Source organism: Candoia aspera, chromosome 17, assembly GCF_035149785.1.
Source record: "Candoia aspera isolate rCanAsp1 chromosome 17, rCanAsp1.hap2, whole genome shotgun sequence".
Taxonomy (NCBI): Eukaryota; Metazoa; Chordata; class Lepidosauria; order Squamata; family Boidae; genus Candoia; species Candoia aspera.
In genome coordinates this window covers 9,920,481-9,936,304 of record NC_086169.1, presented here as the reverse complement: position 1 = coordinate 9,936,304, position 15,824 = coordinate 9,920,481, and the positions used below count along the sequence as shown (strand labels likewise).

Below are 15,824 nucleotides of genomic sequence, written 5' to 3'. Positions count from 1 at the left end.
AGGGTTAAGCCTGCTTTCAAGTGGAAAGACCAAGGGAATACTCCAAGGGAACCAAACTGTGACATGATGTCTCATGAAATTGGGGCATTTTTAAAGTTCGGTAAAACAAGGGCAACACGGAAAGGATTGTTCAGTTCTGTATTTGTGTATCTGCAGCGTGGCCTGAAATTGTCCGTGGCTGCCCATCACTGGGAAGGGTAGCCAACCCTTTTCCATAGCTCTCCTGGTTCTTGGGGGAAAAAGACCAACTTTTTTCCATAACAGATAGTCCTCACTTAATGATTACACTTGGGACTGCATTTTCGGTTGCTAAGCAATGTGATCGTTAAGTAAATCTGACCCAAATTTACAACCTTTTTTCCAGCAGTCATTAAGTGAATCACGTGGTTGTTAAGCAAATCACGCAGTTCCCTGTTGATTCTGCTTGCCGGAAGCCAGCTGGAAAGGTAAAAAGTGGTGATCACATGACCGCGGGATGCTGCAATGGACATAAATGTAAACCGGTTGCCAAGTGCCCAAATTGTGATCACGGGGACAGGGTGACAGTTTAAGTGCAAGGTTGCAAATCGGGTTTTCCAGCACTGTTGTAAGTCTGAACCATTGCTAAATGAATGTTGTTAAGCAGGGACAACCTGTATCTGGTTTTGAGAAACAGCAGAAGGGAGGGAGGGAAGGGAGGAAGGGAGGAAGGAGAGATACAGAGGAAGGTGGGAAGGAGAAAAGAGGAAGAACTGGAGGGAGAAGGAAGGAGGGAGGAAGAGAGAGATGAACAGGATGACTATCAGGGTTTCTCAAACTTGGCCACTTTAAGACATGCAGACTTCAGCTCCCAGAATTCCCCAGCCAGCATGTTGAAGTCCGCAGGTCTTAAAGTGGCCAGGGTTGAGAAACCCTGATCTAGGTGGGTGATCCTGCTGTGTTGGAGGAACCTGACGGTTGGGGGGCAGATCCCCTGGAGAAAATCTCTCTATGTGGTTGCTAAGAGGCGATGTCGACTTGCAGGCACAGAACCCAACCCCAAAGTGGGGGAGAGTCACGCGGGAACCCGTAAACCTCCTTTGGATTCCACGCACCTCCGCCTGGTCTCCGGACTGTGTGGCGCTGCGGTTCTCGCCAGTGGCCGCTTGGCCCCCTGTCTTGGGCTCCGCACTTTCGCATCTGGGCAGGAAAAGAACATTCACGGTCTCCACCCTCCCAAGCTTTGGCAAGCCCTTCGGAGCCGGTCCCCAAATCCTTCTTTGCAACAGTCCGGGAATCCGGCTTCGAGCGGGCTCTGCCCGGCTCGCTGCCCGCTGCAGGGGCCTCCCATTTTCTCCCGCCAGCCTGGCAGAGCCTCTCGCTCACCGCTGCCTCCTGGCTTTGTCCAGCTCCTCCCGCAGCTGGGCCACCTCCTGGGTCAGCGCCTCGAGCCGCCCGCCGTCCTTCGCCTGCAGCTCCCCCTTCTGAGGGCCGGAGGGCTCTGCATGTCTCCTGGAGCTGGACCGGTGGAAGAGGGCCGTGCCCTGCTTCGCCTGCAAGAGAGGCCCAGATCAAGTGGCCGAAGCGGCTGACGCTGGAAGGCCAGCTCCCCCCACCCGAAGCCCGCACGCACCCGGAGCTCCTCCAGGTCCTGCTTCGTCTTCCACAGCTGCTGCTCTGCCCTCTCCCTTCCCTTCCGCTGCTTGGACACTTCGCCCACCAGGCCCTCGATCCGGAGCTCCAGCTGCAGGGAGAGGAGAGCGTTGTCTGGGCCTTTCCCCACTTGAAGACGGCTGCGGGGGACTATCCTACCTTCTCCTGCACCCACCAGCTTCCTGGCATGTCGGGGACCGTGGAAGGCAGCCTGGGATGCTCCTGGAGGCGTCCTTGAGCGGACCCACCTGAGCTGGGGGACGCCACCTGGGATGCCCGCCTGCCTTAGTGATGCGCAAAAGTTTGCAGTCCTGAAGGGCAGCCGTCCCCCACCCGGGGCTGCATCAGACAGACTGGACTACAGCTCCCCTCTTCCCCAGCCAGCACCGGGAAGAGCTGGTCCTTCCAACCCAAAGAAGGTGGGTGGGAATGCCTGCTCCAAAGGGCAGGAGTGGCACTTGAAGTCCACCCATCTTAAAGTTGCCAACTTTGAGAAATACTGGTTTAGAAGACCTTCTTCCATCTTTCTTTAGAGGGAGTCCTCACTTAACAACCTCAACTGAGACTGGAATTTTGGTTGCTCAGTGAAGCGGTCATTAAGTGAATCAGACCCAATTTCATGACCTTTTTTGCAGTGGTCATCAAGCAAATCACTGAGGGTGTTAAGTGAATCATGTGGTTCCCCATTGATTTTGCTTGCCAGAAGCCAGCCGGGAAGGTTGAAAATGGAGATCGCATGACCACGGGATACTGCGACGGTCATAAATGCAAACTGGTTGCCAAGCGCCCAAATTGTGATCATGTGACCCTGGGGATGCTGCAACGGTTGTAAGTGTGAGAAGTGGTCGTAAGTCAGTATTTTCAGCACTGTTGTAAGTCTGGACCATCACTAAATGAACGGTTGTTAAGCGAGGACTACCTGTACTTACTCCTTGCAATGAATGGACTTGGCAAGAAATCCACTGTCCAAGGCCTGTGGTGACAATACTAAATGGACCAAAATAGATTTTTTTCTTTGGGGTGGGTTTTCCAAAGGGGAATTTCTTTGCCTTTTTTCATCGACATTAAAACTTTGGGGGATCGTGCTGCCACGTCCGTATGTTCTCCGCCTCAACTACGTACCCACATCACACCATTAACACCCTTGGCCCTTATCTGTAACGCTACCTGCCAGAGTTAAGAAACACGTCCTCAGACACTGCCTGTGGTGCCTGCCGCTCTTCCAGGGCGTTAACCATCTGCAGAGCTCTCGACGTTCAGAGCTGATGCTCCGGACCCTTGGGAAGGCCCCCCAGGGAGGAGGGAGGGGGAGCGAAGGTACCTCCTTGCGTCCGCCCTGAGTACGGGCCAGCTCCTTCCGCAGCCCCTCCACCCGGCGAGCGGCGGCTTCCGTCTCCTCCAGCCGTTCCCGCAGCTGGCGGGAGTGCCGCAGCAGCTGGGCCTGCAGCTCCCCGCACTTGGCTTCGGCACTCTGCAGCTCCTCTGCCGTCTCCCTGTGGCGCTCCTGTTCTTCTTGCAGCTCCCAGGACTGAGCTTGTAGCTGCTCTTGGACCTCGGCCAGATCCTGTCCCGAGAAGAAGTCGCCATCAGCGCTGGACCTGCGCACTCCGCCGTAGAGCGGGCTTCAGCCGGGCTGTCTAGCGGTGAAACGCGTGGCAACCAGGTGCCGGCTTTGGGAACCAAAACTTTTTCGACCAACTTTTTTGGACCAAAAGATGGTCCAAAACTTTGGACCAACTTCTCCAGCCCCACAGGCACAGCACAGGGCCAGGAATGGCAGGATCGGGAGTCCCAAATACCTGCCAGGACACCTTGCCCTTCCTTGGAAGCACGAGAAACTGTGGCATGCTATCCCCTGTGCTTACATGGTGAGCCCGCAGTAACTTGAAGTAAAGCAAAATGAAATCAAAGGGATTTCTTGCGGGAAGCAGAGATTGGGGCGCCCCCCCTCCCTTCCGTTCTTAGCGCTTCACCCCTTATCAAATTCAAAAGCTGATAGGAACCAATGGTCAGTTTCCAAATCCTGTCCAGACATTTCGCGGCGCTCATTGAAAACTCAGTGGCCCGGCCCTGCTTATCGGAACAGCCTGCACTTTAATTTAGGCTGCATCGGGCAAATAAAATGAAGACGGCTGCAGCTCAAAGCCCGGCGTTTTGGGTGGTGGAAGCGGAGAGCATCTGAAATATACAGGCAACTGGACAGGTCAGAAAGAGGTAGCAGCCACGAAGGACGGGCTGACGCACGCATCGGCCGTTCCACACACAAGACAGCGGTCACTCGGACGGGGTACAGTTCTTATGAGGGTCTGTCTTCGGTCTAAGCAGAGAAAAAGCTTCCCTTGGCCAGAAATTAGATTCTCATTGGAAACTAGATTCTAATTAGAAATTAGAATCCAATTAGAAATTAGAACTTTAGTTCTTTTGCGAGAGTCCAGTCTGTCTAGTTAACAGAGATGGAATGTAGTGGATGATCCCAGAAACAGGGGTTAATCCAGCCATCGAGTTAAGCCTACTGAGTCAAGGCAACATCTCCTGCGGGGGACCAGGATGGCTTCATGTACCTGAAGAGCATCATTTTTCTCCTGCTCCAGAAATGCCACGCGCTCCTCCAAGGCCTTCACTTGCCCTGATGCCACCCAATTGTGGTATTGCTTCTGCATCTGGTCACTCTCTAGCTGATTCTCTGCCAAGCAGGAGAGAGAGAGGGGGCATGAGCTCAAATATTTGATGTGTTAATGTCTTCTTTTCAATAGCCAACCCTCACCAAGCATGCAAAGTATTTAAAACGCATCTTTTAGAGCAGTGTTTCTCAAACTGGGCCACTTTAAGAGGTGTGGACTTCAACTCCCAGAATTCCCCAGCTTTAGGAGGACACCTCCCTGCTAAGAACAACTTCCTGTTCCCACAGACCTCTGGGCTACGTGGAAAAAAACTACATTAAATTCAAAACACTTCCACAGCTTTCCCCTGCCCTAACTTAAGAAAGAATAAAACTTCACTCACTGGCAGTCCCAAATTTAGGTTTTGTTCTGGCCTTACCTATTCCTCTGCTCTGACCCTGTCTAATTTCTGGAGAGCATCTTCCGGTGAAGGCTAACTTAGGCCTTAACATTCCAGATTTAAGCCTTCTCCCTGGAGTTGCCTTCTCCTGGGATGATTTTTTTTTTAGTTCTCCAGCCTGGGATCTCCTGGTGGTCCCCCATCCAACTATGAACTAAACCTTCCTTCTCCGCTTAGATAAGGTTGGCCAAGGGCTGCCATTTGTTGTTCTCTGCTGTAAAATGATTCAGAAAGAGGCTCACTCTTCCCTCAAAATAGTATTTTACCGTACCTGTCAACTGTCTCTTCAAAGTCGCGACCTCGTTCTGGAGACTTCGGATCTCCGCATCCTTGGCTGAGACCTTAGAAGGGGATTTCACCAAAGAATCTGTGCGGGGGGTGTGAGGAGATGGTAAGAGACGCCTCAACAGGCTTTCCATGTTGGGCGAAGCCAAGATTTGTTAGCCGTGTTTGATCAAATCAGCTCCAGTTGGCTGGATTCACATGGTTTAGTGCGGTGTTCTTCAAACTTGGCAGCTTTAAGATGGGTGGACTTTAAGATGGGTGGACTTCAACTCCCAGAATTCCCCAGCCAGCAAGGCTGGCTGGGGAATTCTGGGAGTTGAAGTCCACCCATCTTAAAGTTGCTGAGGTTGAGAAACCGTGATCTAGGGAAGCAGCAGATGGCACAAACAAAACGTAATAATAAAAATATAATAAAAAATAAACAATACAGAAGACAAACTCTTTGCTGCCCTCCTGTGGATATTGGGATAGCAGCAGTCCAGATACGACAGCTCTACCAGCTTAATCTATTTTCTGGGCTGGCAGAGAACACTGGAGCATAAGCGAAGCCAGCGGCGTGGGGTGGGGTGGGGTGGCCCAACCCATTGAGTGAGGCAAACAAATGAAGCTTAACGTGTTGTGCAAATGCAGCTTCCGCATCTTGAGCTCACCTGATCCAGCGGGTTGGATAAATTAATGAAGATGGAGCTGAAATACTCTTGATGTGGGTGGGGTGACCCACCTGACTCGGCACTCTGTCTGTGCTGCGGTTTCTTATTTTCCTGTCCCTTGATCCCCCATTATACTCTGGAGTCAGTTGGCTCCGAGGGAAGCCACCAAGAGAGCTGGGAAGCCTCGATCGAGGGGTTGGACTAAAGGACCTCTGAAGTCCCTTCCCACCCGCTGATTCTATGAATCCTTGTTCCACCTGCAGAGTTATATACCTTGCAGTTTTCGGCTCATCTCCAGCTTCTCCCGTTCCAGCTGGCGGATCCTTTTCTCAAGGCGGCTGATGCTGGAGCTGGGGGTGGGGGTGGGAGACACCGGGGGTCTCTCGGGGAAGTGACTGTTGGGACAGTGGGACACGGAGCTCAGCGACTTTTGCTGCTTGCAAGCAGTGGGAGTAAATCTGCACCAAAGGGCAGAAGAAACCAAGATTTCCTTTCTGAGAAAGCAGGATGATGTACAGGGATGGGAGATCCGTGATCTCTGGTGGGGATCCACTGGCACCCTGATCCAGCACCCACATGCTGATCATGGCAGCCAAAAACGCCCCTTATGAGCAAGGGAGTTGCCTCCAATTTTTCAAAAGTTGGGGGCTGGAGGGGAGCATGGGGTCTCCAGGTGGTTTTAATGCCTTCTTTTTGCAGCATTCAGCCCACCCGACTCATTTCCCCAAAATGGTGATCATTCTAGCCCAGGGTTTCTCAACCTTGGCAACTTGAAGACGCATGGACTTCAATTCCCAGAATTCCCCAGCCAGCCTTAAATTTCTTCCGCCCCTGGACCACTCCCTATTTCTCAAGCCTTGCGAACCAAACACAATACAAAAAGGAATGTATGAAGTGCTGAATAACAACAACAATGGGGTCCAACCCTGGCTGCAGATAAGGCTCTCTGCAAAATAATTTAGCTCTAATATTTTCCCTGAATCAGTTTGGGGGAACCCATCTGGAACTCACAGACTCCAGCAAAAGAAATCACAACTACTGTATTGTAATATTCACAATATTCGCAATTCAGAGATACTCCTTGAACCATGCATCCCCAATCGGGGGGATAAAAAACCCTGCCAACACTTTGAGCATCTTTTTAATACATGCACAGGAATAAAATGAGGGTCCCTGTTTTTCTTAATGTTGTTGGCTTTCACCAGATGAATACGGCAGCCTTAGGGTATAAAAATAAGTGTTATGGAAAGCATCAGAAATTGCCTTCAGGGTCTGAGATCAAACCACCTGCCATCTATCCTCAGCCTACCTAAGAAGCCAAGCAAAAATGAGATGGCTGCTGCTTCTTATTGGCCGGCTAACCGCAGTTCCGAGACCGACTCCCACTGCAGCTGGAGGCTCCGCATCGCCAAGAGCATCAGAAAGGAGCAATCCCGCATGAGCAAAGGTGGAAATAAAAGTTACGCTGTACTCACATCCCAGAAGTGTAGGTAAATCCAACGAAGGGGAGGTGGTGGGCAGAGAACGTGGAGTGAGAGATGGGCGGGAGCGTCTCCTAAAAATCAGGAATGGAGGAGAACATCAGGGGCCATTTTTTTTTCAAACGCCTTCTCCCTCCTGGGCCTGCAAGGGAGCGGGGGTCAGAGGAGGCTTAAGGGGATGTGCGAGACTCTAAGACAGTGTTTCTCAACCTTAGCATCTTTAAGCTGTGTAGACTTCAACTCCCAGAATTCCCCAGCTAGCATAGCTGGCTAGGGAATTCTGGGAGTTGAAGTCCACACAGCTTAAAATTCCCAACTTTGAAAAACACTGCTGTAAGAGCTGAAATGTCCTGCACTTTTTAAAACTGTTCAGTCGGTCCCCTTCTTCTGCGTGAAGGGCGATGGTCCTGCTCTTCATCCCTGAAAACAGCCCAAGAGTCAGCGGCCTCTGGTGCCAGCCAGAACGATGCCCAAACACCACCCACAACGGCTGCACGGATGTATTTGTGTCCTGACATCTGATGCCACCCCTCAATTTATGCAATTTGCATGCTGCATCACGTAGCTGCGTTTCGTCATATCCCCCATTGCAGATGCCACTACCGAGGGGTGCAGGTGAATGCTTCATTTTTTTATAGCACACTCCCCTTTCCGATTGTCTGCAGCCCCCCAGCTCCCTTCCTTTCCATTAGGGCTGGTGTGAATGCCCTTCTTTTAGTTACACAACCATCTCCCCATCTCTCTGGAGCCCCCCAGCTTTCTGTAAGACCCCAAAAAAGAGAGCATCCCACAGGTCTTTCTCAACGCAGAGATATTGTGCAGCCAGGGAGGCTGGAAAATCTCACCACCCGTCACCCCCTTGGCCCTATGCACCCACCCAACTCTTTATTCTCAGCCAGAGAAATTGGAGAGAAATCCTCAAGCTGCCTGGGAAGAAAGTAGAAAAACGGAAGCCTCTTTGGCAGGCGGGGGGCGGGGGGACACCGCTGCAAAATTGCAAAGCGGATTTTAGTGCCGTAGTAGGCAAACAACCAGCTTGGTTTGCGCTGTGTCCCAGGTCTGATTACTGGCATTTTTAGTTTAAAAAGAACTGGGTGGAGGGTGAGAGTAAAAGAAACAGAAGAACTGGGGATGGGCTGGGCTGGGATGGGAATGCTGGTCTCGAGTCGAGAAAATGAGTTTCCCAAAGCCTTTGCCCGTGCTTGGCATCCCATCTGGCAGTGGCCCAAGGGTGCCGCGACATCTCCTTTAAGATATTCCCGCCAGCCCTCAAATTTGGTGGCCCCCTCTCTCCCGCAGGGAGGTGGGTTGCTGTTTGGCACCGCTGGGGCATTCCTGCCAACCTCACGCTTCCTCCATCAGCCTGGCATGGGGGCTGCTTTGCGTTGGCACATTTGTGGGTCTGACCCCCCCCATTACCGATTCTTTAAGGGTGTCGTCATCAACATCGAAGTTGGAAGTGTCAGCTGGACTGGCCACCTCGGGGATGAAGGGGGGAGGGCTTTTATAAATGTCGTCCCAGTTGATGCCCTCGAAGAAAGGGTGGCGCTTGAAGTCCTCGATGCCCTTCTGGCCCAGACGGACCTCTCGGCGGCACAGCAGTTCCCGGATGAGGTCCTTTGCACCCTCCGAGATGTCGGTGGTATCCGGCGGGAACTGCAGATGGTCCTAGAAGAGGGAGCAGAAGCGGGGATGAAGGGCCACCAGGCATCTCGGCTAGTAGCCTCGGCAGCCAGTACCAGCGGTAGGTGCTGCGCTCGGCCAGGGACTCCAGAAACCAAAGTTCCCAGCGGCAACTGGGATCATGGAGGCCAAACAGGGTTTAAGCATGGAATGACAAAGTTGTGGTTGCATTAGAATTTGCCCTGCAGTCAACAGATGAAGAGACTGGCACTGACTAGTTTTGGGCCACTAGGAAACAAACACACGCAGTGTGATCATTAGAGGTGACTTGTGAAAGTAAGCCAAGTTGCGTGGTAAGGGAAAATGCAAACATTCACACCCAGGGCTGGCAGCCAGTTTGACTCAGGGAAGGAGATGCCTGAGCTTTCCACCTAAGGCAAAAGAGAGTGGTCGATCAGCTACTGAATGGGTGCAAAATCCAGCGGTTGAGCCAGACAAATGGAAGAGGTACTGAGTGGTCGTCCAGGTTGCCAACTGTCCTATCCCCAGTGGACTCGCTGTTTCCCAAATCTGAAGATTTCACAAGAAAGATGGAAAGTAGGGCCACTGGTTCACCCTGCACTTCTTCCTGCTCCTAATGGCTTAACTTTTTTTCTTCCCTCCTTATCCATTTTCCTTTTGTGTCGTGTCTCCTAGATGGTGTGCATGCAGAAACAAATTACAAACTCGTGTTTTGGAAGCTTTTCTGCATAAGCACCTGCAAACAAGTAGATAAAAGTTTTTGCAAATCCATAGTCTCTTGGATAAGGTACGTTCATCTGCCTCCCAGTTCCTTTCTTATCCATGGTCCCTGTCTCACCTCATGGTTCATGATCTTGCCATAGGTCTCCACCAGGGACTCAGCATAGAAAGGGGTTTCTCCAAAAAGCAACTCGTAGATGCAGACCCCGAGGGACCACCAGTCACATTCGGGGCCGTATTTGCCTTGACGGTCCTCCATGGCCTGCAAAATCTCCGGGGAGATGTAGTCGGGGGTGCCCACGGCCACCGAAGACTCCACCTGGGTGGGTGGGATGGGAAAGAGGAAAAAAACAGAGCCCGGTTTGGATTTCTCCATCTTTCAAGTGAACAAATTTATCCTTTAGAATAAGATCTAAAAAACCTTTCGATTAAGATCTAAAGATCCTTTAGATCAGTGTTTTTCAAACTTGGCAACTTTAAGATGTGTGGACTTCAATTCCCAGAATTCCCAGAGTTGAAGTCCACCCGTCTTAAGGTGGCTGAGCTTGAGAAACACTGCTTTAGATCCTTTAGATTTTAGATCTAAGATCCTTTAGGACCTTCAGTTCTTGCACACCATATTTCCTGAAAATCAGAGGGTTTTTTTAAAACAAAGGCCCTCCCCAAACTAGAAATCCTAGCTATACCTATACACAGTATGCTGCAGGTCTGCCCCCAATTTGCTTCTTTAGCGAAAGTAGCTCCAAGACCGTTTTTCATGGCATAAAATCTTAAGTCTTTTCACCACTTTATTTCCAGGAAGAAGCAGAATGAAAACAGAGAAAAACAGGATTAGAACGTGCATGTTTTTTTTTTTAAAAAAGGTAGGAAAAGTGCCAGACAGATTAAGAAGAAAATGAAACGGACTCATTCAGCGTAGAAAGGTCTGCAGACCCAGCGTTACTGACAATCGGGTCCCTGACAAATGGCCCCACCACCCAAATGACGGCTCATCATGTAAACGCTGAGATTATGTATTTGTGTCACATCTGATGCCATGTACAGTATGTAAGTCATGGTGTCATCCAAATTGTGTTGTCATTCGACCTGGCCCCCCTCGCCCTATCCCTCCCTGCGGACCCCTACAGATAGATAGAGATTTTGGCTAGTTTTTAGAAGCAGCTTAACTCTAAGCCTGGCTTAACTCTAAACCTGGCTTAACTCTAAGCCTAGCTTAACTCTAAGCCTGGTTTAACTCTAAGCCTGGCTTAACTCTAAACCTGGCTTAACTCTAAGCCTGGCTTAACTCGATACCCGGTCTTGGATTCACAAAGCATTCCCTGCACAACTAAACAGACCATCTTCAGGAAACGAAGTGGCTCACAGCACAGCTGGTGCCCCCAATACACTGGCAAACTCCCCATCGTCTCTGAGCCGAGCCTAGCGCATTGCCTAGGCCCCCTTTGCACAACATCACCCCCAGGGCCAGCCTTCCCCAACCAGGGCAGGGCATCAATCGCCCTCCGACTCCACGCCAGGCTCACCGTGCCATCCGGAGACAGGCGAAGGCAGGAACCAAAGTCTGCCAGGCGGATGTGCCCGCTGGTGTCAATCAGAATATTGTCTGGTTTGATATCTCTGTGGAGCGAAGGGCAAGCCTTGGTAAGTCGTGGGCTGTCACCAAAATAGGCGTGGGGGACTGGAGTAAAGTGGGGCCCTTGGGGAAGGACCATGTGGTCATCCCTCAAATCAGGGGGGGGGGGCGCTTGGGGAAAGACCTTTGTTGGCCTTTATGGACCAAGCATGGTTAAGCAGGTCACCTCCAGCAGACCACCTCAGCTCCTTCCCAACCGACCCAACCCAGAGCAACCCCCGGGGGTCTGCAGGATGGGTAGAAACCAAACCACAACAGCAGTCACACCACCACCACGGTGACATTCTTCCCCACATCCTGTGGACCTCCCTGTTAATTGCCGCCTGCAAGTCATTCCTTGCTTCGCCCTCTGTGAAAAGATGCTCCGAATCCCCAGGAGGGAGGGAGCAGAATGTGTAGGACCACATCGTTGGTGCGAAGGGACCCTGGCCTGCCAACTTTTAATGGGGCATTTAGGGCAAGGTCCCACCAATCCGGAAGCAGCTTCTGGAAAGGGACGGTCCTCCGTTATCTGAGGTGTTCAAAGAAAGTTGGGACAATCAACTTTCAAGTTATATCCACAAGGGTTGGGCTAGATCAGTGTTCCTCAAATTTGGCAAGTTTAAGACGTGTGGACTTCAACTCCCAGAATTCCCCAGCCAGCACTGCTGGCTAGGGAATTCTGGGAGTTGAAGTCCACAAGTCTTAGAGTTGCCAAGTTTGAGAAACACTGGGCTAGACGGTCTTCAAGGCCTTCCTTCACACTACACGCATAACTTGGTTACTGAACTAACCCCTTGGTTGGTTTGCACAAAACCCTAATCATAATCTAGACAAAGCATCCAGGTTTATACGACACTCTTGATCACCAAAATATCATTGACTGAGGTTAGCATGTTGTGCCAATGCCACCACTGGGTCTCTAACTCTCAAGAGCATTGTAGGAACACAGCTCATGACAGGGTTCATACAACCTTCGTACTCTGGTTATCGATTTAACCCGTCTTCTGGGTTGGCACTACATACCAACTGGGGGGGGGGGTTGACCCACCGGGCTGAGCCACCACAAATCCAGTCACACCTAATATATTGTGTGAACACAGCCAGTACTGTAGGTTTTTCCGTGACTGGGTTAAAGTGGTTGTGCGAATCCCTTCCGTATGATTTTGCCACTCTTGAGCAGGAGGCTGAGGTTGCAAGGAATGTAAATAGTACAGCTGTGCAGTCACAACTGTCTTGGTGACTTTCTGACCCGCCCCCACGGGCCCTCCTGGCTCATCTGATGGAGGAAGAGACGCACCTGTGAATGTACTGGAGCTGGTGGAGAGAATTGATGGCCAGGACCATCTCAGCCAGGTAGAAGCAGGCCATGTCTTCCGGCAAACGGTCCTCAAACTTGCTCAGGAGGGTGAGCAGGTCTCCCCCCGCGTAATAATCCATCACCAGATACTGACAAAAGAACAACCAAACTCTAGCATCCCTTTTAGAGGTGTGGACTTCAACTCCCAGAATGCCTCAGCCAGCTGAGAATGCTCCTTCCCCTAAGTTGGGGAAGGTTAGCTGAGCACAAAAGCATGCCTGGCCCAAGACAGCTTTCCCACTGAATTGAGGATAATGGCAGGTTCCTAGATTGTCCAAAATCTCACCCTTCCAACAGGGTGAGACTACCACCCCCAGAATCCTCAGCCAGCACAGCCAACAGAATTATGGGACAGTGTTCGCACAGGGGCCAAAGTGTAGGAAGATCAGCCATTGCTAGTCCTGTTCTCACTTGGTTACCTTAGGGTACATTTAAAATGCAAAGCTAGTGTCCTTTTCCTGTTTCTAGTCCACTGTGAGGAAAGGTGCTAGGAATCAAAATACAGACCACATTTTGGGGAGCAGGGGATCGAGAGAAGCCGACACCCCCTTTCTCAGGGCTGAATGCTAGAACTGATGACTGTTGGTCAGGGGGAAGGGAAGTTACAGGCAAGTTGCTCCACATTTCTGGGGGGAAATGAAAAACCCTCCAGCCCCTCTCCCCAGGCAGGGCCCCCCCAGCAGCGTCTGGACCACCACCACAAATGCTCCTGATCGGAAGGGTCAGGCTGGGGAGAGGACCGTACCACGGAAGAGAGGACATTCGCCCTCGCATTCTCTCTTGCGCAGGCACACACACTCGTTCGCACACAACCTCATCGCCAAACGCCCATGCTTGCAAGATACACTTATCCGTGATAACTCAACAACTGGCTTAACAAACCTGATTTCCTCGGTCCACACGACCCACAACACCTGCGACTCGGAGCCCAGGCCGGGTTTCGTGCGTCATGCGAACTGAGGGAACTACTGGTTCAGGGCCCAAAATGCGGCTGGCAGCCATTGCGCAAAACACCTCTCTTCCCCGCATCCTCCTCCACACAGAAGCAAACTGCCAAAGCTGATTCTCCATTATCCGACAGACTGCCCTAAGGTTGGGTTTTTCTGCCCAGCAGGATTCGAAAACGTGCCTTGTCTTACCAGGCAGTGCTCATCCTGGAAGGCATGATGCAACGTGGTGATCCACTGCCTGTCCCCGTGCACAAGGACGTCTCGTTCCTCCCGAAAACAGGCCGTCTGAAAGGAGGCAGGCACAGAAGGTGAACCTGGGTGCAAATCTCCCCACTCACGCCTCTGCCGTCCAGGCCCACAAAAAGTGTATTGTTGCCCATCTCCAAAGGGCAGCTAAAATGCGTGTGCCTTTTAGGGTAAATGTAAATGGATGCAGGACTCTTTACCTGGTGGGTACAAGTAGCACCCTCACCCTTTTGCACAGACTCTGGGAAAGGCGCACACGATATCTTTGGCGAAGGCCCAGTTAGAAACGAAAGGATTCACAAACGGCATTGCTGCAAGGAGGGCATCTCAACTCCCTTTGCTGTGGCAGAGGGCACTGATGCCCCAGGATGTCATCCATTACTCAGCAAACAAGCAAAGGGAGATTTCACCAAATTACACCCCTGTCATTTCCTTGGCAAGGGCACTGAAACACTTTGCTGCTGCCTTTCTCCAGGTGCTTTCCCAGCTAGCTTAGAGCTTGGGATCTCCTAGTGGTCTCCCATCCGAGTTCTAACCCTAAACTTGTTGAGAGCACATTTGACTGTTGGCAGATGTTACCCCAGGGAGTGCCCCATCTGAAGCACCCCCTTCCTCCAAAAAGGCTCTTAGGCTAGAGCAGTGTTTCTCAACCCTGGCAGCTTGAAGAGGGGTGGACTTCAAGTCCCAGAATTCCCCAGCCGGCATTCTGGGAGTTGAAGTCCACCCCTCTTCAAGCTGCCAAGGTTGAGAAACACTGGGTTAGAGGTAAGCATGGGAAAGGGCACCTCTATTCTTTTCAGCATCTCCCATTTGTGCAGAATCTTCATGGCGTAGACTTTCTCGGTCTGCTTCATCCGTACCACTGCCACCTGGAAGGGGAGAGGAGGACAGAGATGGGGGCCAGCCCCTTTTTCCACTGGAGCCATGTTCTGGCTCTCTGCAGGTTGGGGGGCACCCAAGGGCACCCCGGCCACCAACAGTGGGGAGATGGAGAAAACAGTCAGACAAGATTTTTGATCTCAAAAGGGCATGGTCTCTAATCTCAGCAATAATAGTAAGTCCCAGGCATTTATGGGGACAGCAAGGGGAAGAAAGGAACAAAGTGTATGACTTGACATCACAGAATAAACCCCATGGCCAATGTGCTGGATGCAGAAGTGGCCACAGGATGTGGTCAAAGAATCAAGAGGGCTTCTGCAACAGTGCTTGCTTTCGATGTGCAATGCAGCTGCCCTCTCAATTTTTTTCATCCCTTCCTGCAGATATCCCTGGTTGGACATGAGGACAGAAGTAAAAAAAACTGTGAGGTCTTGAACTGTCCACCAGGACAGAGCCTTTTTATGGAACTTAACTTTTTTTTTTTTAACCCTACAACATCTTGCAGAATTTAAAACCACCTGCTCCAACTGGGATCTTCCAGGAGTCAAAAACTTCCCTAATTCCTAGCGAAGTAGAACTCCGGAGTGAACCCTTCCAAAATCAAAAGTGGGAATTAGATTTGCACTTGAGAAAAAGCAGAGATACTGATGAGATGCTGATTTTTGGAAGCAAAATTCATTTCCAAGTCAGATTTCAGAGTCCAGTTTCAGAACAATTTTCAAACTCAGTCACTCAGTGATGGCCCTCTTGGTACATAAAAATAAGCCCTGTTTTTGATGTGACACAAAATCAGTTCATTTTGCCAACTAGTATCAACATACTGTCCAAACACAAAACAAATCTTGGCTTATACATCTACTGTTTAAAAGCTAGCTTTCCACTTTTTTACCTCCTTCTTCGAGGCCAGCATTTTTATATTCAGTTTTTCATTTATGGTCATTTTATTTTGTTTTGAAATAACATTTCAAACATGGAGGTTACATATACCGTATATCCGGGCATTAAATAAATAAATAAATGCACTCAGAAATTAAGTCCCACATCCCACCCATCCCAATCTGGTCCTGTGCAGTAAAACTGCATTTTCTATTTGACTGCAGTGAAGTCTTATCTCACGCGTGGGCAGGCTGGTGATTGTATTCACCTAACAAACTAAGATCACTAGTTTTTAATCTTGGCTAGTTTTAATCTTGGTTAGTGTTTCTGGTTAGGGAGTTGTGCAAACTCAGCCAGATCTAATGCACAGGGCAAGGCCAGAAAATGAAAAATGAGTTCATTCAGCAATCCAGTGAAGGCTCTCATGTGAAGGCGTGCATCTTCTGACAT

General features: G+C 50.7%; 1 protein-coding gene across 1 annotated transcript in view; it reads right to left on the bottom strand.

Annotated features, from left to right (window-relative positions):
• CDC42BPG (CDC42 binding protein kinase gamma) overlaps window positions 1-15,824 on the bottom strand; it is a 56,151-nt gene that overhangs the window by 21,387 nt on the left and 18,940 nt on the right. The window contains exons 3-16 of the mRNA XM_063316710.1: window positions 14,405-14,488; window positions 13,563-13,658; window positions 12,364-12,512; window positions 10,975-11,068; window positions 9,570-9,770; window positions 8,507-8,755; window positions 7,082-7,161; window positions 5,880-6,001; window positions 4,943-5,038; window positions 4,173-4,294; window positions 2,933-3,175; window positions 1,592-1,702; window positions 1,345-1,511; window positions 1,074-1,158 (exon numbers count right to left, since the gene is read on the bottom strand). Coding sequence (XP_063172780.1) covers window positions 1,074-1,158; window positions 1,345-1,511; window positions 1,592-1,702; window positions 2,933-3,175; window positions 4,173-4,294; window positions 4,943-5,038; window positions 5,880-6,001; window positions 7,082-7,161; window positions 8,507-8,755; window positions 9,570-9,770; window positions 10,975-11,068; window positions 12,364-12,512; window positions 13,563-13,658; window positions 14,405-14,488 — 1,899 coding nt within the window. The remainder of the gene's footprint in view (window positions 1-1,073; window positions 1,159-1,344; window positions 1,512-1,591; window positions 1,703-2,932; window positions 3,176-4,172; window positions 4,295-4,942; window positions 5,039-5,879; window positions 6,002-7,081; window positions 7,162-8,506; window positions 8,756-9,569; window positions 9,771-10,974; window positions 11,069-12,363; window positions 12,513-13,562; window positions 13,659-14,404; window positions 14,489-15,824) is intronic.